This window comes from Acinonyx jubatus, chromosome X (assembly GCF_027475565.1).
Source record: "Acinonyx jubatus isolate Ajub_Pintada_27869175 chromosome X, VMU_Ajub_asm_v1.0, whole genome shotgun sequence".
NCBI classification, from domain to species: Eukaryota; Metazoa; Chordata; class Mammalia; order Carnivora; family Felidae; genus Acinonyx; species Acinonyx jubatus.
In genome coordinates, this window is record NC_069389.1 from 111,126,457 (window position 1) to 111,154,379 (window position 27,923).

General features: G+C 45.2%; 1 protein-coding gene across 3 annotated transcripts in view; it reads right to left on the bottom strand.

The window, feature by feature from the left end:
* The window catches only part of FGF13 (fibroblast growth factor 13), a 442,307-nt gene that overhangs the window by 169,199 nt on the left and 245,185 nt on the right, over positions 1 to 27,923 (bottom strand). For 2 of the 3 annotated variants that reach the window (XM_053201748.1, XM_053201747.1), the window contains exon 3: positions 10,681 to 10,848. The exons of the other annotated variant lie outside the window; for it this stretch is intronic. In XM_053201748.1, the coding sequence (XP_053057723.1) occupies positions 10,681 to 10,848 (168 nt within the window). The remainder of the gene's footprint in view (positions 1 to 10,680; positions 10,849 to 27,923) is intronic. 3 annotated transcript variants of the gene reach the window in all.

Sequence of the window (27,923 nt, forward strand, 5' to 3'; positions counted from 1 at the left end):
AAGATGGATGATGCCTACCTCATGGGTCGGGAACATTAGGGATAATAAACCTGAAGTGCCTGGCGCATAAAAGATGCTGAACATTGATAGCTAAGCATCTAACCAGAGCACGATATACAACGTCCCGCACCGAATGCGCCACACGAACTCCCGAGACCTCCTTCTTCATGCTTCTGGAGGGCAACGGCCCATTTCACGCAACCTGGCTCCTCGTGAAGGTCGCACAGAACAGTATCTTGACAGGGACCCAACCCAGTTTGGCGGGGCTTTTTGGTCACGCGCCTTAAGTCGGTTCTCGCTTTGTAATGAAGGTTTCATCATCTAGGGATTTAGGTCAACGGCTGTTTTGTGAGACGATGTCTTGAGGTGGAAGATGAGGTGGCCTGAGGTGATGAAGACCTGGCCCACAGCTAAATAAATGTATATCAGCACAGTGAATAAATCTCAACTCTGATGCTACAGCGTGGAAAGCATTATGACCAAGTCAAATTTGATGGGAATTTGCCCTGCCAACATTTTCATGTGACATCTGGATGTTTCTCTTTGGAGAACATGCCACCTTTTTAATCTATTGTTCCTCTGAGAGCAGGCGCAAGGCTACACTGGACAAGTTACTTCCCTTAATCTGACTCTTAGTGTCCTCATCCATAACATGGTGGGAAAACAATACCTACTTGCCTCCAAGGACTGTTGCGAGAATTAAGGCAGTGTTAGGTAAAAATGCTTGGCATGTAGTAAATTCTGCTTAATTGTCAATTACTATTTTTATTATCCTTTACCTTAGGCTAGAAAGTGGGGCTCCAGCAAGTGATGAAAGAGAATTCATTGCTAATATCCGGACCTCTAGGTAACACCTAATCTTGTGGAAATGCTCAGAGCAAGTCTTAATAACATTTCTGCCACTGGTGGCAATTTTCTTGAGCCGAGAAAACATTCAGCAGCAGAATCAGCTCTTTAGTAATTAGAAATGACATCTTTCCTCAGTTCTAGCATTATAGGGGAGGAGTGGCTCCTGGCTTAAAGAAAGGAGATTAGGCAAGTAACCTGTTTATGTGTTTGTTTTTTCAAAAAATATTTTAAAGTTTATTTTTTATTTTGAGAAAGACACAGAGAAGAGTGGGGGGGGGGAGCAGAGAGAGAGAGGGAGAGAGACAGAATCCCAAGCACAGGCTCCATGCTGTCAGCACAGAGCCTGACGCGGGGCTCAAACTCACAAACTGTGAGATCATGACCTGAGCCGAAACCAAGAGCCAGACACTTAACCGACAGAGCCACCTAGGCGCCCCATTCTGTTTATGTTTTTTATCTAAGGACAGTTTTATTGCATTCTAACTGAATTTAGCTATTCGCCAATCATTATACTGGTTGTGTGTGTGTGTGTGTGTGTGTGTGTGTCCTAGACAAAGTCATCACCCCCTTGAAGGTAAGGGGCATTTCACCTCCTACCTTTGAGTGTTTCACTACATCCAACTCCAGGCCCAGAGAACTAACCACTACCTCCTGAGTCCCTTCTACTTATGACAGCTCCTTTTCATAGCACAGATTGAGAATGGAGTGTGGACGGCATTTCATTCCTTTCAACCTAACAGATCTCTTCTGTGCTAAAATTGCTGTTAGACAATAAACTCATGTAGAAGGCAAGAGGGGGGAAACTGGATATATGGAGAGGCCACGGAGGGAAAAAGCATGGACCTCAGAGGCCAGAAAAACCAGGTTCAAATCAAGTCCTGTCATTTATTAGGGAAGTGACTTAAACTTCCTGTATCTTAGTTTGGGTATCTGTCAAATGTTGGTAGCAGCCCTACCTTACAGGGATTTTGTGATCGTGGCTCTAAGGTTACTTTGCACAGTGTTCTCACTGTAGAGAGAGGTAGCTACGTGGATCCGTGTTCTTCCCCTTCCTCCGCAGGAGATCTGGACTTTCAGCCAATGTACACTTGTCACTTCCAAAGCTGGATGGACTTGAAGATTGACCTGGAGCCATTCCAAGAATATATATCTTAAAATAGCTGGGGCTCGTAAGTAGAAATATGCTAGCACATGGCTGGAAGTGGACATGTGATTTTGATGTGTTGGAGTGAGTGCGGATATCAGCTGTGAAGCAAGACAAGGGTAAGTGTTGATAAAATGCAGGATGTTATACCTCTTGGTCCACACTTTCCCGTGGGCATTATTCAAGCTGTGTATTCTCGAGCACTCTAAGAAATGCTGTAGAGTATAATAAATGAATACCTGAACCAGTGTAATATACGGTGCTAGGAACGATTTAGAATCATGGATAGCAATTAAAGTGTCCCAATCGTATCAAAGTCAGTCTCCCATACATGCTGCTGTACTAATTTGATGCCATGGTAGCTGGTGTGTACGTGATAAGAGGGCAATGCTACAATCACGACAGCCTCGGGTGTAACTCAGGGACAGACACCCAGGTCCTGAGCAGTTTGAGCCAAACTTGCAATCTCACCCTGGAGCGGGAGCAATCGAGCGAAGAAACAGTAGTACGTTCCTGGCATGTTTGCACACTCTTCTCCTTCTCCATCTTCTTCTTCAAGTACACACATACGTGGTCCCAAGGAACTCTTCCACCCACATTCGCAAGCTGGATCATAGTTTGAGAAGACACGTGTTGCAGCAATTGCTTGCAAGAAAGGAGGTTGGTCACAAGGTGGCAGATTACCACGCTCCTATGGAGAAGGCTGATTATTTCTCTAAAAGCACAGAGCAGCAGAGGCAGGAAAACTTCAGGAAGGGGTGTGTGCCAATAATGAAGCAGCAGAAAGAAATCAAGGAATCAATCCCATGTACAAGTGCACCAAAAACCATAAGATACCTAGGAATAAACCTAACCAAAGAGGTGAAAGATCTGTACTCTGAAAACTATAAAACGCTGATGCAGGTAATTAAAGATGACACAAAGAAATGGAAAAGCATTCCATGCTCATGGGATTGGAAGAACAAACGTTGTTAAAATGTCTACACTACCCAAAGCAATCTACACATTGAATGCAATCCCTATCAAAATAACACCAGCATTCTGCACAGAGCTAGAACAAACAATCCTAAAATTTGTATGGGACCACAAAAGCCCCCGGATAGTCAGAGCAACCTTGAAAAGGCAAAGCAAAGCTGGAGGCATCACAATTCCAGACTTCAAGTTATATCGCAAAGCTCTAGTGACCAAGACAGTATGGTACTGGCATAAAAATAGACACATAGATCAATAGACCACACAGAAAACCCAGAAATGAACCCACAACCATATGGTCAACTAATCTTTGACAAAGTAACAAGAATATCCAGCGGACAAAAAAGACCGTCTCTTCAACAAACGTGTTGGGAAGACGGGGCGGCAACATGCAAAAGAGTGAAACCGGACCACTTTCTTACACCACGCACAAACATAAATTCAAAATGGATGAAAGATCTAGATGTGAGACGGGACACGGTTAACATCCTAGAGGAGGACACAGGCAGTAATCTCTTTGACATCAGCTGAAGCAACTTCTTACTAGGTATGTCTCCTGAGGCAAAGGAAACAAAAGCAAAAAGAAACTCTTGGGGCTTCATAAAAACAAAAGGCACAGCAAAGGAAACAATCAACGGAAAGGTGTGTGTGTGTGTGTGTGTGTGTGTGTGTGTGTGTGTGTGTGAGTGTGTACGCATGTGTGTGCATGCGTGTGTGTTGGGAATGATGGCTACCTTACATGGCCATGAGTTCTAAAGGTCATATAAGTGCTGCCTGTCCAGCATTGCCCTCTCATCACAGGGCACCTCCTAAAGAGGCCCATGCAATCAGCATGATAAGAATGCCGAATTGACGTTGACGTCACACACCAGACCTTATGCCAAGGTGATTTTTTCCCAAGGCAGTGATCCCAACGCTGTTAGCACATTAGAATCACCTGGGGAGCTTTTTAAACACTACCTCTGCCACAAGAGATTTTGCAGGGTTTTTGTCTGGACAAGTTGTTGCTCAGGTGGTTGGTTTTGGTCTGGTGTTGGACTCAGGCATCAATATTATTTCAAAGGTCCTCAGGTGATTCCAGTGTGTAGCAAGGTTGAGAGTCATCGAAGCAATCTGAAGCAGCGTCACTCAAAGTATGGTCTGTAGACTTAGCGCTGATCTGTGAACTCTGCCACTAAGCACACTTTTTATTTCCTTCAGCTGACACTGTTTTTCCACAGCAAGACAGTAAGCCTCTCTTGATGAAGAAAGAAGGGCGTGGATTTACATTCTGGCACAAGCTCCTTATCTCATCACTGACTTGGAAGGCATAATTTCAGACCCAGCACCGATCCACGAACCACACTTTGAGGAGCACTTCCCTAAAGACAGTGGGTGGGGGCCACCATTCATTTTCTGAAGTGTATTCCTCGTCAAAGCTCAGCTTTGACGAGGAATACACTGATGCCCAGCACGGTGCTCCCCGAAGTATGTTTTGGGGACATGGATAGGTGTTACAAACAAACCGTGTTTGGTAGCTAGAAGATGTTCGCCACTGAATCGCCCAAAGTAAGATTTCTGACCTGTAAGACTCCTCAAAACCTTTCACATTCTCTTCTGATGAATTCAGACCCTCTACGAGTGGCATGGAATTTGGGAAATATGTATTTGACCACAGAATCTGTCTTTTCACCGAGATGCACGATCAGTGTTTCAGGAAACATCATTTGGAAAATATCCATTGGCTAATTATTGAAGAACATGTGAAAGAGAGTATAATCAGTCCCGCATTCTCTTCAACCAGGCCATCAAGTTATCGCTGAAAACAAAAGACGAGGTGACAATTGAAGCAGAGACAGCGGCACATTCCCGTGTGTCCCCTTAATACAGGGAGACCTCCATACATTAGGGTTGAGCTGGATTTGGGCAAACAGCTAAAAGTCATTCAGGCCATGCCTTTTCAGACAAGGAACACAGCCTACCTGGCTCCTATCATGCTGGATCAGAATGGCATATTTTCTTACGTGGCTTATCAACTGGCTGTGAAGAGAAAAAGAAAACAACAACAAGGAGTCGCTGAGGGATCAGACCCTCAGAAACAATCCCCAATGGATGGATAATGGTTTCAAGTATCAGCACTTGGATTTTCACTTTATTTTTTTAATTAAAATCATCACCATACACTGTTATTCGGCCAATAAACCATTCAGAGCATTCTCCCAGGGTGGTGTTATTTTAAACATTAAAAAAAAAACCCACAAAAAACTTGAAACGGGTCATCAGTGTTGGCTTTGCACGGGAAATATTTGCCTTCAATATTAACCAAGGAAAACCTCAGCCAAGAGAGTTGTAAAGGAGAGACCACTTCTTCTCAGGAAAACGTCACCGCCAGCTCGATGGAAACACCTAGGCTCAAGTAAGAAAGGAGGCCTGTTGCTTTAGAAAGTGAGTCATCTTTTCTAGAAATGAATGGTTGTTAGTTTCTACTGTAAAGGCCAGCCTGGAGATGGAGTTGAGATGCATATGACTAAAAAGAGAATAATAAATGCCCATCCTGGCCTGAAACTGAATTACTGGCTGTTAAGTATACTTCCTTGATCAAATTATGAGTTTTCCAGAGAGAAGAGACTATCTCCCCAAATATGACTGGATTTCGTGTTTGCTGCCATAGGTGGGAAATAGGACCCAAGAGAGAATGTGCCGTTACTAGTTTCCTGATGCTTTAGGACATAAGTTGTCTATTTAAGAATTAGCTGAGGGACGCCCGGGTGGCTCAGTCATTTAAGCGTCTGACTTCGGCTCGGGTCATGATCTCGCAGTCCGTGAGTTCGAGCCCCGCGTCGGGCTCTGTGCGGACTGCTTGGAGCCTGGAGCCTGCTTCCGATTCTGGGTCTTTCCATCTCTTGGCCCCTCCCCTGCTCATGCTCTGTGTGTCTCTGTCTCTTAATAATAGATAAACGTTAAAAAAAAATTTTTTTAAAAAGAATTAGCTGACATGCAACAGAGAGGAACACATTTGAATACTTTCTGGGGAGAGGATAGTGTTTATTCATTACTAATCACCAAGGCCTTCAGATTTCTGGCTTTAATTTGGCTTCAATTTGGACCGGTTTTGAAATCCTTCTTGTGACTCTGCAATTAAGCTGCCATTTGCTTCAATGAGCAAAGAAAACTCTCCGGTGCTGTTTTGTCATCCTGCAGGTACTACATCAAAGGCAAGGTGACCCTAAGTGATAGTTATTTTGAAATGAAAAGATTAAGAATAAAGTCTTGTATCTCTTCAGAGTCACCCGAACATACGGCTCCATGTTTTTCTAATAAAAGAGGAAAACCCCCTCGATTCTCGTCCTCAAGGGGACGGATATGGAACCCAGTTACATCCGTTCTGAAAGTCAAGACGTTTTCAAGGTATCAAGCATCAGAGGTTGCTTGGTTTTTTATCAAACTAGTAAGCCAAATGCTATTAGACCCATTGCTCTCAAAAGGTTAATTATTATTAACATGAGGAAGACAGGAGACAACAACGTTGAAGAAAAGCTAAGGATGGAAATAAAGACATTTCCCTTCGCCTGTTTCCTTAATATTCTTCTACCTTCCTCCTCCCCTACCACTGAGGCCAGACTGATGATATCCATGGGATCATATTCTCTTTCTGGTGTAAAGAAACCAAGGCAACATGAGAGTAGCAGTCATTGGCGCTAGCTACAAATATGGCCCCTTAACATTTGGCTTTCTTTTGGTTGGTAAAATCTGCCGTACCTCATCACCACTCTGGAGCACAGATTCTCTTCTCCTCCAACCAAAGTCACTACGGTTGGATGCCTCTCTGAATTAAAAGGTTATAGACGTCCTGAGGGAGATGGAATATATAGATATTTAAATCACAGGAAAGCAGGACTGTAAGAAAAATGCCAAATGCTTGATTAAAAGACGGTGGGTGACAAACCCCTGCACTCCATAACATTTTCCTGTATTGTGTTAACTCCTTCAAATTTACTATTGTAATCAGGATTTTTAATCCTAAAAGCAAAGGCTGGAAATCCATGATTTATGTTTCTCAGTAGATTTTCAACAGTGTCACCTTGCAAGCCCGGGTATCTTGGTGTGATTCTTTTGAACAACCTTCAAACATCAGTAAAAGCCCTATGACTGGCATTTAGGAAGCAGCAGCTATGAGGATAATAGACTGGCTTTCAAAAGTTACTCTAAATCAGTGATTTCATTTTGGCACACACGACAACGAAAGAAAGAAGAAAGCTACAAGGCTTGTATTTTCTCTTGCCAAAAGGCTCCTGGAACAGTAAGAAAACAAGATTTTGGTAATAACCTCCCCTCTCCATGTGGCTTTCTTACAACAGAGCGTCGTTGGTACTGAGCCACGATAGACGCTCAGACACTTGTATGTGCGTCTTCGGCCAAATTCCGGTACTCACATAAGATTACATCATAAGTGGTTTTTATGGAAATAATCACATCACTGAAAATCACAAGCATTCGGAACAGATTAAAGAACTTATTTTGGAACGGGCTGTTCAGAAATAGAAACCTGGTTTTGGCAAAGTGCAATTTGGCCTTAGTGTATCCTGAAAAGCCAGCGGGATATTTCCGTCCTTCAATGTATGATTTCACGTGCATTCTGAGGTCCCTGGACACAATACAAAAATACCTTTTAAAAGAGAGAAGACCGTGAACCGTAAATAAACGATCTGTACCAAACCTCAAGCGGTCATAAACTATGAGAATAATCTGGCCCTCACAAAGACGTCACCAATCAAAAGAAACACCAAGACTTGGTCTATAATAACATAAAAAGAGTTGGTCGGTTTCTATCAATTCAGTAAGAAGAAAATTAATGACAACTTTATCACAACGCACATAAAGCTCTTTGACCTAGTTTCATCATTTCCAAAACTTACCCCATTCAAACTTTTATTTTCCTCTCAAGTTTCAAAGAAGTTTTCATTTCGCGCTTGAGGGTTATAGAAAAACCACCTCATTAGAAGGGGGTCATACTGCCAAGGTTGGCATTGCACAGATCCTGTCCATTGCCTTCACATGAGGTGGGACTGGTGGGCACCCACAGCCAAGGTCAATTAAGGTCTCATGCTTTGGCACAGATACCACGAGAGGAACTCTCTTCAAAATGCTTCACACGATATTGACATGTTTCAAGGTGTGGATATAGTTTGGAACTGAGATTCTGTTTGTATTAAAGAGGCCTTTCGTTTCTACCAACTGTAACAACATGTTATAGCAACCTTAAGCGAAAACTAATGACTCTACTTTGCGGCCTCGAAAACAAACATCTTCCAGAATGACCACCGAGCCCTTCCAAACCCGCAGTCACTCCACCTCCTGGAAATGACAAGCTTTGGTATCCTACGTGAAGTAAGCATGCTCATTTGTTGGCATAGTTTCCTGATTTATCCTAGATCTCTTCCACAGCACGATCGCTTTCGTCTCCGTCTAAGGTCTTCGGGACCCTGCTAATTTGTACAGAGTGTTTTCATTTCAAGGTCTGGGTCTGCCATTAACTTCTGGGACCTTGTTTGAAGGGAGTACGGCGAAATTGTAAACAGTATTCAAATGTCATTCCAGAAAACCTATAATGGGTCTGATACTATTTACACATCACCCACAGGAGTGAGGAGGGAGATATTAGCTTCACTATTCCAGGGGACCTGGAGGAGGGCAAGATCAGGAAAATCAAAGCGTACAAGTGAAAGAATGACAGTCACATTAAGCACGGTGGCAGCCACTGAATGTGTGGATGAAACGACAGATTAAAAATTGTCCAAACCTTGTCTAAGGAGTTTAACTGCTACCCGTTCTCTAAAGGATTCTTCATGTCTGAAAACATTCGTAACGGTAAACACAATACGCTCCAGATGATATTTTGCAAATTCACAGAGCCTGAAAAATCGTATGTAATAAGAAAAGGGATGGGGGTGTAAATTTAGTTATTCAACTGTATTTTCCTTAAATCTGAGTATCGTTAAAACAATTTGAAGTAAGTTTCTAACTGCTTGCTTGACTGAATTTAACCAGGTGCTTCTTAAATTGCTTCTTTTTCTTGCTCAAATCAAAATTGGTTTTTCAGGCTGATGTGCAAGTAGAAAAACAGTATAGCATCTGTAACACGAATATTCCATTATATTATATATGTTTAATGTATATCATTATATAATAAACGGTATAGATCTCTCATATGGGTACTGGTTTTATACTTGTAAACACACACTTGTAAGAAAGAAAGAAGAACAAGAGAAAACAAGCAAAACACGCGTCCGTCGTGCACAAACCTTCGGGCTCTTGTCAACTCTTTTCTTTTAGAGAAAAGAAAGCAGAAAATATTGCAGTGCGTCATATATATAGTAAAGTAATTGTCACTGGTTGAAAGCTTTTGTTTCATTGAAGCATAAGATCAAGTTGGCATCTTCTGTACTAAACCACCAAAAGATTTCATTTACTCACTGTAAAGGGGTCACCATTTACATCTGCAGACGAGCAAGGGCTGACATGAGAACTCCTACCCAAAGGAGACAGCCTGGATACCACAGTATGGGCAGTAACAAACGTAAATGCTCTAGTCTATTGCTGAAATACAAATGAACACAGAAAAACGTACACTTCTCCTTTTTTGCCAATGAACATGGAGAACTCCATTGGGAAGCGAGGAGAAGGGAGACTCTGAGGCGTAAAGAACTTGGTACCAGAACTGTGGGCTCGAGTCAATTTGGAGTACTTTCCTTTACCCACCAAACTTTAAGCAGAACCACATGGCAGTGTTTTTTTTTTCTAGGTCAGAAAGACAGCTGTAAGGGAGAGACCCACCATGTTGCAAAAGGGCAACTTGAAATAGGGACAAAGTCGCTTTTAGAAATCACACCAGAGCCATTTACGCAAAAGTGTATGCCAAAGGACAGGGGCACTGTTTGGTCACTTTCGTTGTTGTTTGCCCGGAAACCGCATCACTGGTATCGGATGTGCAGGGGACAGAGGCTGTTTCACAGTAAGTAATTAGCAACATACAGGACACTTCTCAAATGTCCTGGGGTGGGGGGGGGGTGGGGGGGGGAAGGTGCGAATGCTCTTTCTAGACCGACGAGGTACTTTAGAGAGAGATTTGTAGCACGGATTGCGGTGAAAACGCTATTGACCTCAGTTTACGTTACGGCAAGTGGACTTTTCCAAACCTGTACTCGAGCTGAAAGGAAAAACAAACTACTCATAGTTTCCTTGAGGCATGCATTTCACGATGGCAAACTAAGTAGATGATGAGCATTCTTCGAGCGCAATGCAGAAGCCGTATGGAGTGGAGGAGACTTAGAAAATTTGGGACAATCCTCTCACAATTTCATTTTGGAAGCATCATTCCTCAGCCGACTGCTGTTTCAGGAATGCAAGGTGATGGGAACAGACGTGGCCAGATGTTGGCTACAGGAGCAAGCGACTTCAGCAGCCAAAATGGGGCAATGTCAGGACAGCAGCGGAAAACGCTTTGGGCTACGAGAAGCAGGGGGCTGCCCGCGCGCTGTGCCAGGGATGACTGTGTTATACAGCGTCCCATCTGAGCCTGCATAACACAGTCACCGGGGAGCCAGGGGCCTCCTAACCATGTCAGGGGCCGAACAACATACAGCACACCAGGGGGGCAATGCACAGTCAAAGAAAAGAGAGAGAAAGAAAGAAGAACGAGAGAAAACAAGCAAAACACGCGTCCGTCGTGCACAAACCTTCGGGCTCTGTGTTTTCTTTGTGGTGTACTTGCTTCAGCGGGCAGCAGAAGATTTCGTGACACTTAGCACGAAAGGGGGACTCTTTTTTCTTTAATTCCGCAGATTGGATGGAATCTTGCCGTAACATAATGTATTCCTGAGTGCCAGGGGGGGCGTCATCCAGAACTGTGGTCACCACATAACAAAATGAACTCAAGTTAGAGCTTCAAGAAAGCAGCGAACGTCTTAAATCACATCTACTCCCAGGGAAGACTAAAGAAACAACATTCCTGAGAAAAGTTGCAAAGAAAACCGTGTAACAGCTCGCTAGTGGCTCTTTTTTAGGGGCTGGCTTGAAAATAACAAAGCCCTGACTCAACTACCCATCCCTCTGTTTCGAGTTCAGATACAACATAGACATTTGCAGGTGATGTCCACCAATTATCAGCGCATTCCTTTATGCTTCCTTCACGAACACAAGGGGTTCCAGTGGTGAGCCTGACACCCAACAGTGGATCTGGATCAAAGACCTACCTGGTTGAGGAGCTACAAGGCCAGGACCCGGTTCACTAATTTTGGCCTTAGATCTACACCAAGCCCCTCTCGGCTCCCCTTTTCTTTCCAGACCCTTTCTGCATTTCCCAAGCCAAGACCGTGAACGTCTAGCACCCTCTCCCAGAAAAAAAACACGGGGTCCGCTTTTACGGGGTCTACCGCAGCATTCTTGAGCCCCCAAACCGCCCACCCAAGGGGGTGCAAATTTGATCCGCGTTGGCAGAAACAGGGAACTGACCCCACAGTGGATTTTTTTTTCCTCTTTCACACCCTTCCCAGTGAGGCCATTCCATTTTGCCAGGAGTGAGTCAGTGCCTCTAAAGCTGTGATTAATGGCAGGCTGACTCATTCTACTCCCCCAAATGCATACACTTAGCATGCATTTAGAAGGACCCGGATCACCAGCAAGCTTCCTATCGGGAGAATCATGCTGCGGTGTTTGTAAACTACAAACAGCCTACGGATGACATTAGGTGGGACCTGAAGCTTCTGTGTTTGGCAAAATGCTCCCGGCTCGTTACCGGTTGGGATTTTAATGACCTTTAAGAACTTACTTTCATGTTCGGGTAAAAATGGTATCAAAACCAACAAAACTGTCAAATTAGCATTATGAGTTTAGAACAAGTTCTTGATAGATGGCTTGTGTGTGGAACCGTTGTCTTCCTTTATAAGTCATTGAATTATGCACGAAGGTGATGAATATTTTAGTCAGCTCTCTATTTTCCTCTAGCATTCAGCAGCAGTAATCAAAAATATTGTATAGGCACACCCTCACAGTTTTCCTGGCACAGAGTTCCCTTCATCTACTAGGAATGTGACTATAACTCCATAGAATCTCGTTGTGAAATGCACATCTTTGCTAGCAACAGCTGCTATTCAAAACATTTGCAGCCATTTCCTGCTATGAGCAGATAGTTATGATAATATAGACACTTATCAAATTCCAGCATCACAGCTGAAGACCGATTCTGGTTTTACCACCCAAAATATTTAGAGGAAACCTCCCAAACTTGGAGCCCTTTAAAAAAAGAAACTCCCATGATTATACAGAAGCTGAGAAATTCCATTCTCATGCGCCGTACCTAAGAGACGTGTTTTAAGATCAAAGGACAATTGGAGCAGTGAGAAGAAGACAACAACTTTTTGATAATACGCGGGGAACTTGTCATTCAGAAGCACTTGATAGACATCAGTACATTGTCTCCCACGATCATGTTTCAGTACCAACAATGATGTCACAAATGGGCATTTCCGGAGATTAATGGCAGACTGAAGCTAATAGCCTTTCGCTGACTCTCCAGCCATCAGCTTTTCCCAGCTGGTCATTAATTCCCAGAAAATGCCTTGCGCTGCCATCATTATTGTTTAATTAGATACAACTGGTTACCTGTAACATACAACAAAATTCTAATAAAAGTGACATGCTGACTGATACAAGAACCAGCCCCCAAATTCATCACGATGGGAAAGCATGAAGGTCACAAAAGTGCAAGATAATTGCTTTCCACAAAATTCTCGCTCTCCTGTTCTTCCTTCAGATTGAATTCAGCAAGTGCAAAGGGTGCCAAGATGAGAGCGTTTAAGGAGCCATGTGAGTAATAACCACAGGCATAGAACATTTCCTTGGAAATTGTGAACATCTGGGAGTTAATGGCTCGGCTTTGGGTCTCAGGCCGTCTCTGCCCAATGCCCCAAACATCAGTCAATTCAGGCAAAACAGAAAAAAAGTCAATCTAGCAAAAGTGACGGTGTACAGGCAACACCTCACACGGGTCTATCAAATCTTTGAATTTGAGGATATTCTGCATAAAAAATTAAAACTATTACATCAAATCCATTTATTCCCAGGGCTCCCTCAAGTAGGACAGTGGCTGTATGTGCAATGACAGCAACAGGATGGACAGGGGACTTGCCACAGGACCCCAGCACTAGGGCAGGTGGGCACCTTAATTGCATTTCTCTTAAAAAAGGGGTAAGGATGCAAAGTTTCCATGGAGCATCAGCTCTATGAGAGGGAGAGGAGGCTCGTGAAGAAGCCAGCTCATCAAAACAGGAAAAAAGAATGCGATTCTTCTTTCCTTGGCTTAGTCTAATGTTTTCTGCCATTTTCCCCCTTCTAGTGCATTTCCTTCTTGCACATGACCGCTCTCTTTTGAAAACCACTTCTTCTGTTCATTTGAACCATTTGTCCACATGTATTCAATGACTCCTGCTACCCTCCCCAATATTAGATTTATCCAATCTTGGAGGTAGACAGATGACTCCAGTGCTGAGGTAGACAACGGATTTACACAAAGCCTCCTCCAGTTTCAGAAATTCAAGATGGTAAGAGTGGCTCCTGGTTGATCTCTGGACCATGAGGCCCGCACTCTGAGAAAGGTTGCTGAGCCCCATGACCATAGCTACCGAGGGGTGGGCCTCTGCCGGGAAATTGCACACACACAGCCAGTGCCCTTGGCCTTGATCATCCAGCCCACCTACTCGGGAATTCCAAAGTCCCACAGGACTGGCCGAAAGTTGGGAGAAGACGAGTGCACGCACGCAAATCCACACATCCAGACACACAGACACTGGCAGGTGGCATACTCAGACATGGAAGGGACAAGAATAAGTGACCTTAGGGGTGAGATGATAGTTAGGAGCACAATTTATGGAAGTACTAGGGCCTGTTATAAAAGGTGTTCTGTTGACTAACCATTCAGGTGGGCAAGCCTGCATCTAGAATTGGTTTCCCAGCAGTAGGACTGGATTATCACTAAACCATCCCCACTCTCTATGTCTCTCAGCAATCACCAAGATCAAGGACGGGGGGGGGAGGGTGCGGGGGGGGGGCAGCCACGGCAAGGGAAGGGAGTTTAAGTCTAAGCCTGATGACCTGGCCTAAGCTACTCATGTTCACAGAAATACAGTATTCTCATTTTAAACTAGACATAAAGAAAGCAGCAATCTATATCGAAACTTAGTTATTGATAAAATAAAAAAAAATGATCCCAATGCAATGCACCTTTTAAATATGTTTTTAATCGGAGAAGTTAACATTTATCCCTATGTTGACAAAACATCCAGTGGCTTTACTCCACAACTTTTACCAACAAATACAACTTTGGCTACATAAAACAATTACCTGAATATTTACTAGTATCACAAACACTACAATGTCATCCTCCATGTTATTCCAAACAAAATCTCTTTAGAGATGATTACATAAGGAAAATAAAACTCAGGAAGGGGAAGTAACTAGACAAGTCGCAGAGTCATTGGAAAAGCCCAGCCTAGAAGCCAGGATTCCAGTGTGTTTACCGGCAAACCTAAAGTAAGACTGCTTTGTATAACTAGTGATATATTAAGAAGGCATTGGGATCTTTCGTATGACTTGGCTTAAAAAAAAATTACCCCTGTCTCCAACAAATTTTTCTTCCTTTATTCAAAGATGGGAAGGCCACCAGAGACAGCCTAGGACACTAGACAACGCCACACAGGCACCTGGCCCCCTCACCAGGCCACTGTAATTCACAAGGCTTGCTGGCTTTAAGCTGGAAATCGTTAACAAGCCCTCAATTATTGGATGATGTTGTTGTTTTACTCTCAAGTGAACTCTCCCCAGAGATGACTCAACATAATTAATGCTACATGATTTTAAATCAAAGCAGATCTGAGATCGCCAGGGCGACGGAAACGAAATGATTGGGGCTACCCATCGAAGCCATTACACGTATGTTAGTGACTCCAACAAGCAAATACATAAAAACCCCCATGAATCAGAAAGCGTGGCCAAATATACACATTAGCAAATGTCCTCACATAATGAGAAAGAAGGTGAGGAGAAAATGGAGTAATTGGAGCCACAGGCTGAGTTAGCTCAAGACCTCCATTTTGCCTTCCAGATAACTATCATGCACTTATCTGTATATGATATTCAAGCTTTACTGCCACAGTGGGCACAATCAAGATGGCAGGTTTAAATGTACACGAGTAACTTAAGTAAGTAATTCACCGAATGGATTTGAATACTGACACAAAAACAACTTAAAATGCTTCTGGAAATTTCAGTTGCCTTCTTGGCAACCTCCCCTGTCTCCATTCAGCCCCCTCAACCGCCATGAGGACTTCCTCCAAACTTTGCTTGTTCAGGCTGATTTGTTCTTTTCCGGGCAGAACGAAATGCCGACTCCCTCTCATCGTGGCTTCCCACCTCCTCAGTTCCATTATTGCCTCTTTGCTTCTTACTCACGCTAGCTGTTCCACGAGTACCCAGGATACGGTAGGCTTTTTCCTGCCTCAAGGCCTTGTCCTTGCCGTTCACTATGACGCCCCCTTTATGCCTTTCAGGGCTCTACCTAAATGTCACCCCTTCGGAGATGTCTTCTCCGCTGCCTTAGGTAGGTCTGTACTTGTCACATCTGCGATTTGTAAATGCCCGTAGGTATGCCTGCGTGTCTGTGTGCATGGATGCGTGTGTCTTGTCTCACTCTCCCCACAAGAAGACAAGCTCTCTGAAGCAGGCACGTTATTTGTCTCATTTATCACTCTATATGGGGGGTCCAGCATAGCGCCTCACTGGTAATACATACGCTTAAGAATTCTCATTAATCAAATGGAGAATGCCCTCTTTCTTCACGCAGGCTTCCCACAAAGCTAAGGTAAACAGCTCACTCTAACTCTTGATTTCCGTATTACTTGGTCGGAAATTTATCTTGTCGTGTCTTGGGACAGCTTTTCGGTTATGATCATAGGCTTTTACTGAAAAGGTAGGTTGGTAATTACTTTCTTGAAAAAAAAATTTTTTTAACGTTTATTTATTTTTGAGAGGGAGAGAGACAGAGCGCAGGCGGGGGAGGGGCTGAGAGAGAGGGAGACACAGAATCCGAAGCAGGCTCCAGGCTCCGAGCTGTCAGCACAGAGCCCGACGCGGGGCTCGAACTCACGGACTGCGAGATCACGACCTGAGCTGAACTTGGATGCTTAACTGACTGAGCCACCCAGGCACCCCAGAAAATTATTTTCATATATATGTCTTTCCTTTGTACGCATAAGGTCACTGACTCTCTGGGGGACCTGTGGAATGCCACTTTGCCTCTGAGCCTCAGCTTTCCCATTTCAAAAATAAGTGGTGTGGACCAGGCCAGAGTTTCTCAACATTGGCACTTTTGTCATTTGCGGCTGGAAAATTCTCTGTGTTGAGAGGCTGTTCTGTGCACCAAAGGATGTTGAGCAGCATCCCTGGCCTCTACCCGCTACATGCCGGTAGCATCCCCCCAACCCCGGCCAAGTGGTGACAACCAAAAAGATCTTCAGATACTGCCAAACATCCCTCCCTAGTGGGATGAAGGCCAAATCAACCTTAGCTGCGAACCGCCGGACATGATGATGGGTAAAGCGCCTCTGGTTTACGAACCTCTTTGTAAAGAGTGAGCGCCAATCCCGGAAGTCCCTCTGTGACCCTTGGAGACGCTCAGCATCCTGCAAGGGTTCGGCACCAACGGAGCAGAGGGTGCTGTCAGAGGTCCCGCACACCTGCACGGATGCCCACATTCGATCCCGGCTGCGATGCCAGGCGCGCGCGCTCGAGAGAGAGAGAGAGCAGGACCGTGCTCCAGCTTTGTGCCACTGCACCGCCCTACCACGCACCCTGCTCAAGTCCCATCCGAACTGAAGCGCCTGTCACGCTCACCCAGAAGGCTTGTGAAGACACAGCCGGGGGTGGCCCTCCCTCAGAGTTTCTGATGGAGGCGGTCTGGGCCGGAGCGTGAGTATCCACCCCCTAACCCGTTCCTACGTGCTGTTGACGCTGCTGGGCGAGGATCACACGTGGAGACTGACAGCCCCAGCTGCTTGGTTGGGCCTCTCCCGGCCATCTCTGCCTGTCTCCATTGTCCCGGGCCCAGTGCAAACGCCATCTAAGCCAGTGGTTCTCGGCTGTGGTTGGCCATTAGCGTGACCTGGGAAACTTTCAAAGACTAAGAAACCCATGGTGCCACACCAGGTCGATTAAGCCAGAATCTCCAGGCTGGGGCCAGAGACTGGTAGGTCCCCGAGCTCCTCAGCTGGTCCAACTGCACCGTTAGGGTTGGGAATGACTATTTTAAGCCTTTCCACACTACGCTCAGTGAAAAGTCCTCTCCCCCCCCCCCGCCCGGAAGGAGGTCTCTGGCCCCTGATCGTCTTACTCTTGCCATCTCCTTCCACATCTCAGCCCAGCGTTGCCACATACCTCTGTGTGGGTGGGCTATGCGCTATGTAAAACTACACGGCATCCCCACACAGCAGCTCCGCTCTGGCCTGAGCAACCACGGTGGTTTGTCCATAGCTCTACCGTAGCATGAATCCACCCCTGCCCTGTGTCCTCATTCTTTTTTTAAAAGTATTTATTTTGAGAGAGAGAGAGAGAGTGTGTGAGTGAGCATGAGAGCATGAGTGTGGGAGGGAAAGAGAGAGAGAGAGAGAGAGAGAGAGAGAGAGAGAGAGAGAGAGAATCCCAAGCAGGCTCCACGCTGTCAGCACACAGCCTGATGTGGGACTCGATCCCATGAACCCTGAGATCATGACCTGAGCTGAAATCAAGAGTCGGATGCTCAACCGAGCCACCCAAGCGCCCTCATTATTTTTCAATGTGACCACCTCACTAGCCAGTTTTGCTGAATCGAGTCAAACTAAGCTCTATCCTTATTAGCACCCCTCAAGGTCACTGTCTTGGGCTGGTGAGAACATGTGTATTTGGCCTGAATCCAGTCCTTGATGCTCCATCTTGCACCCTGGCCCCTCCTCATCAGCTTCTCTCCTATAGGTTCCTCATCCTCAGGGGCCACACAGCTATTTCAAACTTTACACATGCTACACTCTCAACCACAGTGCAGGCTAAGAACAAAATAGTCACAGAACGAAATGGTGCCCAGAATTCATCGGGAGCTTTGTTGCTGATTGGCTAAATATGTTGGTCCTTCTTTCATGACATCGTACAGTTAAGAGACTTGGGCTACACTTCCCAGAAATTGCTTCCTTGCACCCCGTAATTCAGGGGTTCTCCACCCTAGCTGCGGAATTAGAATCACCTGGGTAGCTTTTAGAACATTCTCGCCCCCAGAGATTCTCATTCAATTGGTGTCAGAGTGGGGTATGGGTCTTGGTAGGCCTTGAAACGCTTCTCAGGTGTTTCTCAGGTGCAGCTCGGGTGGCAAAGCAACGTGTCTGATTGAGGGAACAAGAGAAAAATTAAAGGCACAAGTGCAACCACGATTAACTGCAAAGATGCTTTCCTGAGCAAAGAAGGAAGGGCTGTAAAGAAACTAGGACTTTCAAGTGCTAGACCCCTTAAGTAAGTAAGGAATACAAATGGGTGTCTCAAGGAGAAGGTTCCAAAAGCCTCAGGGAGTGCAAGAGGGTGTATTGGCAAAGGCCTTACAATCCATCTGTCCCGTTTTCAAACCCTGACTCTGAGACTGTTAAGTGGCCTCCACAGCGTGACCGTGGGCAAGCCGTGTATCCTCTTTGTTCACCCACAAAATGGGATGGTAGCTGTTCTTAAAGGAGGGCCCTGACCCCACAGCACAGATATCGCATGGGAGCTTGTTAGAAATGCAGGCTCTTAGCCTCGCCGAGTTCAGACCAACAGAATCAGAATCTGTCTTTTCAGAAAATTCTGAGGTGACTGCTGCGCACCTTAAAGTTGGGACGCACCTAGAACAGTGACTGGGACTGAGTACGGGTGCGTTCCCTTCTCTCCTGAGGCCAAACAACTATCTGGGTGGCACATAAATGTGCATTTGTGGGAACCCCGCCACGGGATAGAAGAAAGACTTCTGGACTTGAGAGACCCCTGCCACCCCTACCTACCATGACCTCGGGCACATCAATCTCCCAGCTTTTACAGATGACCTAACCGAATCACGGTGTTCAACTCCTAGCGGGGCTGTTTTAAGAATTAAGAGATGATGTGGGTGGAAGCATCTGGCACAACACCTAGCCCTGGAGAGGTGTTCCATACGCGTGAAGTACACTCCCTCAGTGTTACCTGAGGCTGAATCCAAGTTAACGTGAAAGAGCCTTTCCCAAGAACATGTTCACCACAAGTCTTGTGGGCCTCCACAAGGCTTCATGCAACCTTCATTTTGGTTTTCGAACCAAAGTAGGGGGAACGGCCGGCAGGAGAAAAAAAGATGGCTGTGCCACCCACCGAGTAGTAAATTGACTGACAAATGGTATTTCTGTCAGAATGACACCTGGAATTTCTTGAAGATGTTTCATCGCGACCGGCTCCATCGAAAACTTTTATTTGGCCTCACTCGCTTTGCTTTTAAGGCAGAGTGCTTTTGGCCATAGTGCCTTCGAGACTGAAATTCTAGGCAGCCTTTAAAGATGGCTGCAAGATGGACTCCAGGCACAGCTTTGGCATCAAATTCTGTGTCTCCCTCCGTGCATAAATAGGGCGTCAGTGGCATCATTCAATCAGTGGCCTTTTTTTTCCAGACACAATAAGCTAAGGGGAGGGTTCCCATATAACCCACTGCCTGATGCATGTTTGTTCAGCCAGCCTTGGGGTGTGTGTGTGTGTGTGTGTGTGTGTGTGTGTGTTTGCGTGCGTGTGTGTCTGAGGCTAGAGACATGCCTTTGCTTTTAATAAAAGTTAGTATAGGCACTCCGGTTAGGCTCACAAAATGATGTCATAGCTATTATAGCAACAGCCTGAAACCTCAGCCTTTGATCTTAAGACCTTTCTTGGGCAACATCATGGGCTAAATTGCTACAGAAATCCTATTTTCTCCCGTCAATCTCTTCCGTTTTTCGAGCACTAAATCTCAGAGGACTGAGGCTTCTTCACCAATACACCAGAGAGCACACTCCAGCACTACGCCCACGTCCCCCTAGCAAATGTGGTCGTCGACACCATACTTCTTCACATGGCATGCTAAGAGAGTCCCGCACGACTCACTGTCACTATTTCCCTCATATTCCTATTTCACGGTTTGAAGGCTCATCTCTCATCTAAATCTCCTGGCTGTTCCAGGTCTCCCGGGATGTCTTTAGAGCTCAGGAAAACCCACCTTACGGGCTCTGTGACAGCCTGGGATTCCTTGGTCCTAGTGACAGTAGCTAGAAAGCAATATCGTAATGCTGCTTGGAAACGATGACGGGAAGAGTGATGAATGCCATCAGACTCCCCTCTACCTCTCCATATGTCCCCCCAAAAGGCATCTATAGAAAACTTATTGTACTTTATTAGCCAGGAAACACTGCCCTTATTTTCAAGCAAATAGAGTTCCTTTATTTCCCCTTTCTGCTAGGGTTCTGTGATCACATGTGCTTCTGTCACCTACTGGTGCGCCTTCCACCAAGGTGACATGGAAGAAAGTTCACTCAAGTCCATCGGCAGTCCGTCATGACTGACCCTCTGGCAGGAACCTTAAAGCAAATACCAACGTGTGGGTATTTGGTATCAAAACCATTTCTCGGAAACAATAAAAAATGTGTAGGTCACCGTGGCTTGTGCACCTGGCACTCCACTTAACACGGCTGTGCCAGGGACTTGAGAAGTAGTAAAAGGAGAAAGAAGGTGCCAGGAAAAGAGGGAGAAGGCTCTTCTAATTAACTGATCAAGATGTGAGTCCTGGCAGGTCTTGTCTGATTTAAGATACACGCCGGTTAAATCCTTCTCTCCCTAGTTAGCCACAAACCGTACGCAAGCTCATCAAAAGGCAGTTAGTCCGCTTCAGCTGCAACATCATGTTCATCAACTTGCAAGCTCAAATGGGCCTCAACAACCTCCAGGAAAGGCAGCTCTTGCCTATATGCTCTGGAAGAATTCTTACCCCTCAGGGAGTGAAAAGAGGCACATTTTTAGCTAATGGAAAGCCTTACCAACAAAATTCCCAACTACAATAGCCAAAATCCAGAAAATAGCTCTGAAAAAGGAACATTCCAATTCATCAAGCGCTTTTCTTTGCACTCAACGCCTGCCACGGTTCCTAACTCCCCATTCAGTGAGCAGGGCTGGTGTTTCTTCTTCCAGCCCTGCAGGAATTACAGATGGGAGACTAGATTGTGCCAGGTTAGAACCCACTCTAAATTTGTTTGAGAAGAATTTCGAAGCACATGGTATTTGAGTTTGTTTACTCTTGGCAACATTTCTGTTTAAGAAAGAGGCATTGCAATTATTTTAAAAGCCTCGAGCCATCAAATGTCCTTAAAATAGCACTTAATGATTTAGGTGTAAATGAATCATAAACACTTAGATTAAACTTCCTCCTCATTCCCTACAAACCCAGCTGGTTAAGTAAGGTTTTAACAAAAGAGCACTCAGCGTGCTCTGTCCTTTTAAAGGTAAGGTCTTCGGAGGTGGGCTCCAAGCTGGGTCCAGTGCTCACATTTAAAGCATTAGGAGCGCCCACGTTGTATATATATTTTTCAGTCTGTTTATTCATTTTGAGAGACACAGAGACAGCGTGAGTGGGGGAGGGGCAGAGAGAGAGGGAGATAGAGAATCCCAAGCAGACTCCGTGCTGTCAGTACGGAGTCCCATGAAGGGGCTCGAACTCACGGACCGTGAGATCATGACCGGAGCCGAAACCAAGGATCGGGCGCTTAACCGAATGAGCCACCCAGGTGCCCCTATACTTTTGAAAGGAGTAAAACAGAGTGCCCGGTGTGGGCCATGCACTTTCACATTATCATTTCCAATATCCACAACAAGGACAATATCGTTATTGTGCCCACTCGGCACAGAGGCAACTCAATGTCAGGACGTTAAGGAACCTGGTCAGAATAACCCAGCTATCAAGATTTAGAGTGGGACTCAATCTCAGGCCTCTACAGTCTATACTGTTACTCACAATGCCGTACCTGATAATCATTTGTATAACTGTGGTAGGCGGAATAATGGCCCCTCAGAGATGTTCCCATCCAAATCCCTGGGATCTGTGAACATGTTACTTTAAGGCAGTAGATGTAATTAAGGTTGCTAATCAGTTGACCTTTGCATGGAGAGGATTAGCCTAGATTATCCAGATGGTTCCAGTGTAATCATACGAGCTCTTAAGATCCAAAGAGGGAGGCAGACGAGTGGGTGACAGAAATGAAAAAGAAAAAGAGGCAGGACAGATTAAAAGTATGAGAGGACCCAACCTACTGTTGCTGGCTTCTAAGACTGAGGCAGGAGGTCCTGAGCTAAGGAGTACACGTAGTCTGGAGACGCTGGGAATGGCCCTCACTTGCCAGCCAGTAAGGAAACAGGGAGCTCCATGCTACCAGGAATGGAATTCTGCTAACAGCCCAAACGAACAAGGGGACAGATCCTCCTCTAGAGCCTCCAGATGTGTGTCTGGCTTCTGACCTACATACAGCACTCCAAGGTAAAAAACTTACATGGCTTAAGTTGCGAAGTCTGTTGACAGTTTGCTACGGCAGAAATAGAAAACTAATACAATATCCAAAGTTCAATGCTGAAAACCGAACTCGGGTTTATAGCTCATAAGCCTTCTACAGTTATTTTAATAACAACAACCAAATATTTCATGTGGAATTGATGTATCTTAATTTTCAGCCTGAGAAGAAAACATGCACACGAAGATGCTTCCTTTGGCCTTTCTATTTTCCGTTCCCTCCACCATATTAACTTGCAATGTTCTTCCAACAAATATGTAATGGGAACCTACTGTATGCCAGGCACTCACTAGTCAATGCATACGGTGCACAGCAGATGGGGGGCAAATGTAGGAGGGCCTGGGTGGTTCAGTCGGTGAAGCATCCGACTCTTGATTTTGGCTCAGATCATGATCTCATGGTTGTGAGACTGAACCCTGCGTCGGGGTCCATGTTGGGTGGGGAGCCTGCTTGGGATATTCTCTCTTTCTCTCTCTCTCTCTCTCTCTCTCTCTCTCTCTCTCTCTCTCTCTCGTCACTCTCTGTCCCCTCCCCCCTCAAAACAAAAATAAACACTTAAAAATGCAGACAAGAACCCCTTGCCCTCCTGGAGTTTACACATCTGGGGTGGAGGGCATACAGGAAACACGTCGGTAAGATGAGTCCTCCAAGGGTCTCTGAGTCACTCGTGGGAAGACAGCTACTCTGACTTTGCCATGTCAGCTTTCTGTCACTGTAGCATAACCTAGCCTAGTCAAAATAATACAGACAGCCTCACTGAGAAGGTGAGCCATGGAGATATCTAGGAGAAGAGCGTTCCCAGGAGAGGGATCAAAAATGCAAGGACCCTGAGGTAGGAGTAGGAATTGGTGTTTTTGTAGAAAACGCAGGAGGCCAGTGTGGCCGGGATTGAGAGAGTGAGGGGGAGAGTGATGGGAGGTGAGGGCAGAAAAGAAATGGGAAGCCTGCTCATATAGGCCATGGTAACAACTGTGGCTTTAATTCTGAGTGGCTGGGAGCCATGGCATGGTTTCGGGCAGAAGAGTGATGTGATCTGGCTTAGGTGCTCAAAAGCTCCCTCTTGCTGCTACGATGGAACAGATTTCAGGGGAGAGGAAGCAGAGAGACCGGTTGGGAGATTACTGCTACAATACAGGCAAGATGATAATAGCACTTAGTAGTGTAGGTAGAAAGGATTCTGGGTACATATTCTAGGAACACAGACTCTTATGAATAGAGGTTCTATCTAGAATGGATAAAGAAGCGGTGTGTATGTGGAGATGTAGACATGTAATGGAATATTAACACAACCACAAAGGAGAATGAGATCTTGTAACTTACAACAACACGGATGGACCTAGAGGGTATAATGCGAAGTGAAATAAGTCAGAGAGGGACAAATATCCTATGATTTCACTTATGTGTGGAAGCTAAGAAACAAAACACATGCACAAACAAAAACCAGACTCTTCGATACCGAAAACAAACTGGTCATTGCCAGAAAGGAGGTGGCTGGGGGGGTGGGCAAAAAGGTGAAGGGGATTAAGAGGTACAAACGTCCAGTTATAAAAGAAGCCAGGGACATGAAAAGTACAGCATAGGGAATACATTCAATAATATTCTAATAACATTGTATGGTGACAAAGGGTGAGGGCACTTATCACAGCGAGCACGACACTTATCACAGAATTGTTGAATCCCTTTGTTGTACACCTGAAACTAAGATAACATGGTATGTCAACTATACTTAAGAAAAAAAAAGTTCTATCTAACAGTATGCAACATCTAACAACACTATTTCAAACAGATACCTTTTGACGGTAATTCCGTGGTCTATACAGTTCCCAGAGGGAAAATACTCGCTGTAGATTAGCTAATTCTCCTCTTTATAGACATTGGAGAGACATCGCCTCACCGTTACCTCTCCCCTGCAGTATCTCATTGGACTACACACATCCGTACAGAATATGATCAAGTAAGTACCCAGCAAACATTAACATTGCAGAAGAGTATTAACGGCGGTGATGATGGAGATGATGGGGATGGATGGGCAGAGATGGCCATGGAGATGACGACGGGCAATTTGCAAAACAACATTCTTGAGAAATCAATTCTCCTGACCCTTTACACCATTCTTGTTTCTCTTCTACAAACCTATTTTCCCTCTGTCGTTTTGTCAAAGATTCCACCAAGTAAATCTAACACTTCAAGCGCTACTGGAGGAAATGAACGGTGAGAAAACAACTGTAGAACTCAGGTGCCTGGACTCCTGGCCCAGCCTCGGAACCCACCCCTTGCTATATAAGTCACACCATCTGTGTGAGCCCAGATTTCCTCAAATGGAATGGAGCAGATGATCTCTAAAGTCTTTTCACTGTTTCAGTTCAGGGTGGAGGTGAAAGGTTCTTCCCTCTCCTTGATGGTTTCTTCAATATGAATCTCACACTGTTGGCTTCTCTCTGCCCCATCATTCACTGTTTCCTGGATGGGGTACTGATGAGTTTTTAAAAGACAAACTAATAGCCCTAGCCTAGCACCTTCCTTTTTCCTTTCTCCCTGGGAACCAGCTCATCACAGAAAGCATGCATTATGCTCTGCCTTAAGTTTTGCAGGTGGAGGTCCATGTCAGGTGAAGGACTGAAGAATAAGATGGGCGTCTGCTCTGATCCAGAGCTGCCTGTGGCTGAGTAGATACATCTAATTATGGGGTTCCCCATTAGAATGTCCACCTCTTCAGAGACAAAAACCTCACCTCCCAGTGTTAGCCTTATTTAGAATAAAGGCGATATTTTGTTGTCCACACACCTTTCTCTTTTGACTGGTTTCTTAATTTGTTCACAACTTGGACAGAGAGAGAAAGAGTATTCCCACTCCCCGCCCCACAAAATGCCATCAATATTTGTGAATGGTCAGAATCATGGCTTCTAGAGTATTGGCCAAGTCTTATACCCTCTGTTGGCCAATCTAGCTCACAATGGTTACCACTGTTTTTCATGGCCAGGATCAGTACCAGGGGACCTGTACTCCCAGGCCAGGAAAACCAGGAGGGAGGAATGAGGAAAAGAAGAGGCAGAAGGGAAGGGAGACATGAACGCTGACTTGCTCCTCCACAGACGGAAGGAGCTGGCTGCCATGTTAATTTCAAAACCTTCTGCTAACAGACCCATAAATACAGAGAAGAAACTGATGATGGTGGGGGGATGGGCAAAATGAGTGAAGTGGGGGTGGGTGGGAGGTGCAGACTTCCAGTTATGGAATGAATAAGTCACAGGGATGAAAGGTACAGCATAGGGAATATGGTCGATGGCATTGTCATAGTGCTGTACGGGGACAATGGGAGCTACACTTGTGGGGAGCACAACATAACATAGAGACTTGTTTAATCACTACTTTGTACACCTAAAACCAATGAAACACTGTGTGTCAATTATACTTCAATAAAAAAGAATACCTATGAAAAAGACTTAAAGGGGCACCTGGGTGGCACAGTCGGTTAAGTGCCTGACTCTTGATTTTGGCTCAGGTCACGATCTCACGGTTCTTGAGATTGAGCCCCACGTCGGGCTCTGTGCTGACAGTGTGGAGCTGTCTTCTCTCTCTCCCTCTCTTTCTGCCCCTCCCTCACTCATGCTCTCTTTCACTCAAAATAAATACATAAACTTAAAAAAGAAAAAGATGTAAAAAGCAAAAACCTGCTGTCGCCATGGAAATCCCTAGCTATTGATGATGTTCTCATAGTCCCACAGGAGCCTCAGTTGAAGGTCCCATTTCAAAGCAGCAAGAAAGGGACAAAAAGGGATAATGCAGGTCATACATGGGGACAGAAACACCAGTGCAAGGGGGAAACGCCAACTGTGAATTCATTCTTCTTGGGCTGCACTGGAGCAAACTGTCCACACTAGGAGGCAGCCCAAGCTTCCCAAATCTGACTTCCGTTTCTTTTCTGATAACCTCTGCCACTTAATCCCCTCTGGCATGCCTCTAATATTTGCATTAATTAGGCTCATACCAAGAACTGTAGTCACTTGAGAAGTGCCTATCGATACCACCAAAAAATTGAAAGATGCCGATCTTCACAAGCTTGAAAAATGTCAGCTGGGGGAGTGGAACCATTTCCCATAAAGGTGGCCCTCTGCCTTCTCCTTAATGTAGAGTGAAGTAGAATTCAAGATTGCACACAACAAAGCCAGGACAAAATGTCCCACATAAAAGCTCTCCCAATTAGGCATTTAATTGCTGAATGGTGAAAGACATACCTTTAGAGTTCCTATGAAATGCAGAAGACTCACAACCAGCAACATTAAAGAGCTGTCTACAGAGCAGTTCTTTCCTCTCTTGTCTCCCAAGGTCTCTGTGTAACATTTGATTAACCGACAACTTGCAAAGATGACCTTAATGCATGTGAGATGTCCTCAGAGGCTTTGAGACGTCACCCTTGAGTCAGTCTCTGGTTGGCAAGGAGATCCTTAGGTCAAGCCATGGAAACCTGGACAACATTTGGGCTGAGAGCAGGGTGGATCACACTCGGATTTAGGAAGTGGGATTCCCAGTGGGCTATTTCTTTACACTTTCCTCTGTTCTTTAGGACAGTTTGGGAGTCCCGAACCAGTTTCTGGTGGGCAAAAAGGGAACGTGGTTCTCTTTTTGATATCCATATTGAGGGTGGTTACAGTGAGTGGACAAAGTGGCAAAAGCAAGTTGAAAAGGCATTAGGCATGCCTGGCTGGGAATCCCCAGGAAAGGAAGGCCTCCTGCGTATGCTCCTGGCTTCATCTTTGCTTCTTTGCCCCTGAGCAAGTGCCACTTGTTTCTCTTCTCCTAAAAGCTCCCTGAAGACACACAAATGAAAATACTGTCACCAGACTTGTAGAGTGCCCCAGCAATGGCTGTGGGGAACAGCCTGAGGGAAGCCCCTCAGCCTCAACTCAGGTTCCTGGGAAAATATGTAACTGGATGAATACTATTGCCATGATAATTGGATTAGTCTCACTGGTCAGAGTAAAGGGCATGCAATCACTGAAGAATACTATTATGGTTCATTTATGTGTCAACTGGATTGGGCCATAGGATGCTCAGATATTGGGTCAGATATTATTGTGAGTATTTCTGTAAGGATGTTTTTGAAATGAGATGAACATCTGAATGGGTAGAATGAGTAAAGCAGATTGCTCTCCCTAATGTGGGTGGGCCTCACCCAATCAGTTGATGGACTGAATAGACTAAAAAGGCTGACTTTCCCATAGGAATGGGGGACTCCTGCCTGTTGGCCTTTGAAGTGAATCATAAGTTGTATTCCTTCCTCTAACCTCAAACTGAAACATGGGCTCTTCCTCAGTCTCAAGTCTGCTGGCCTT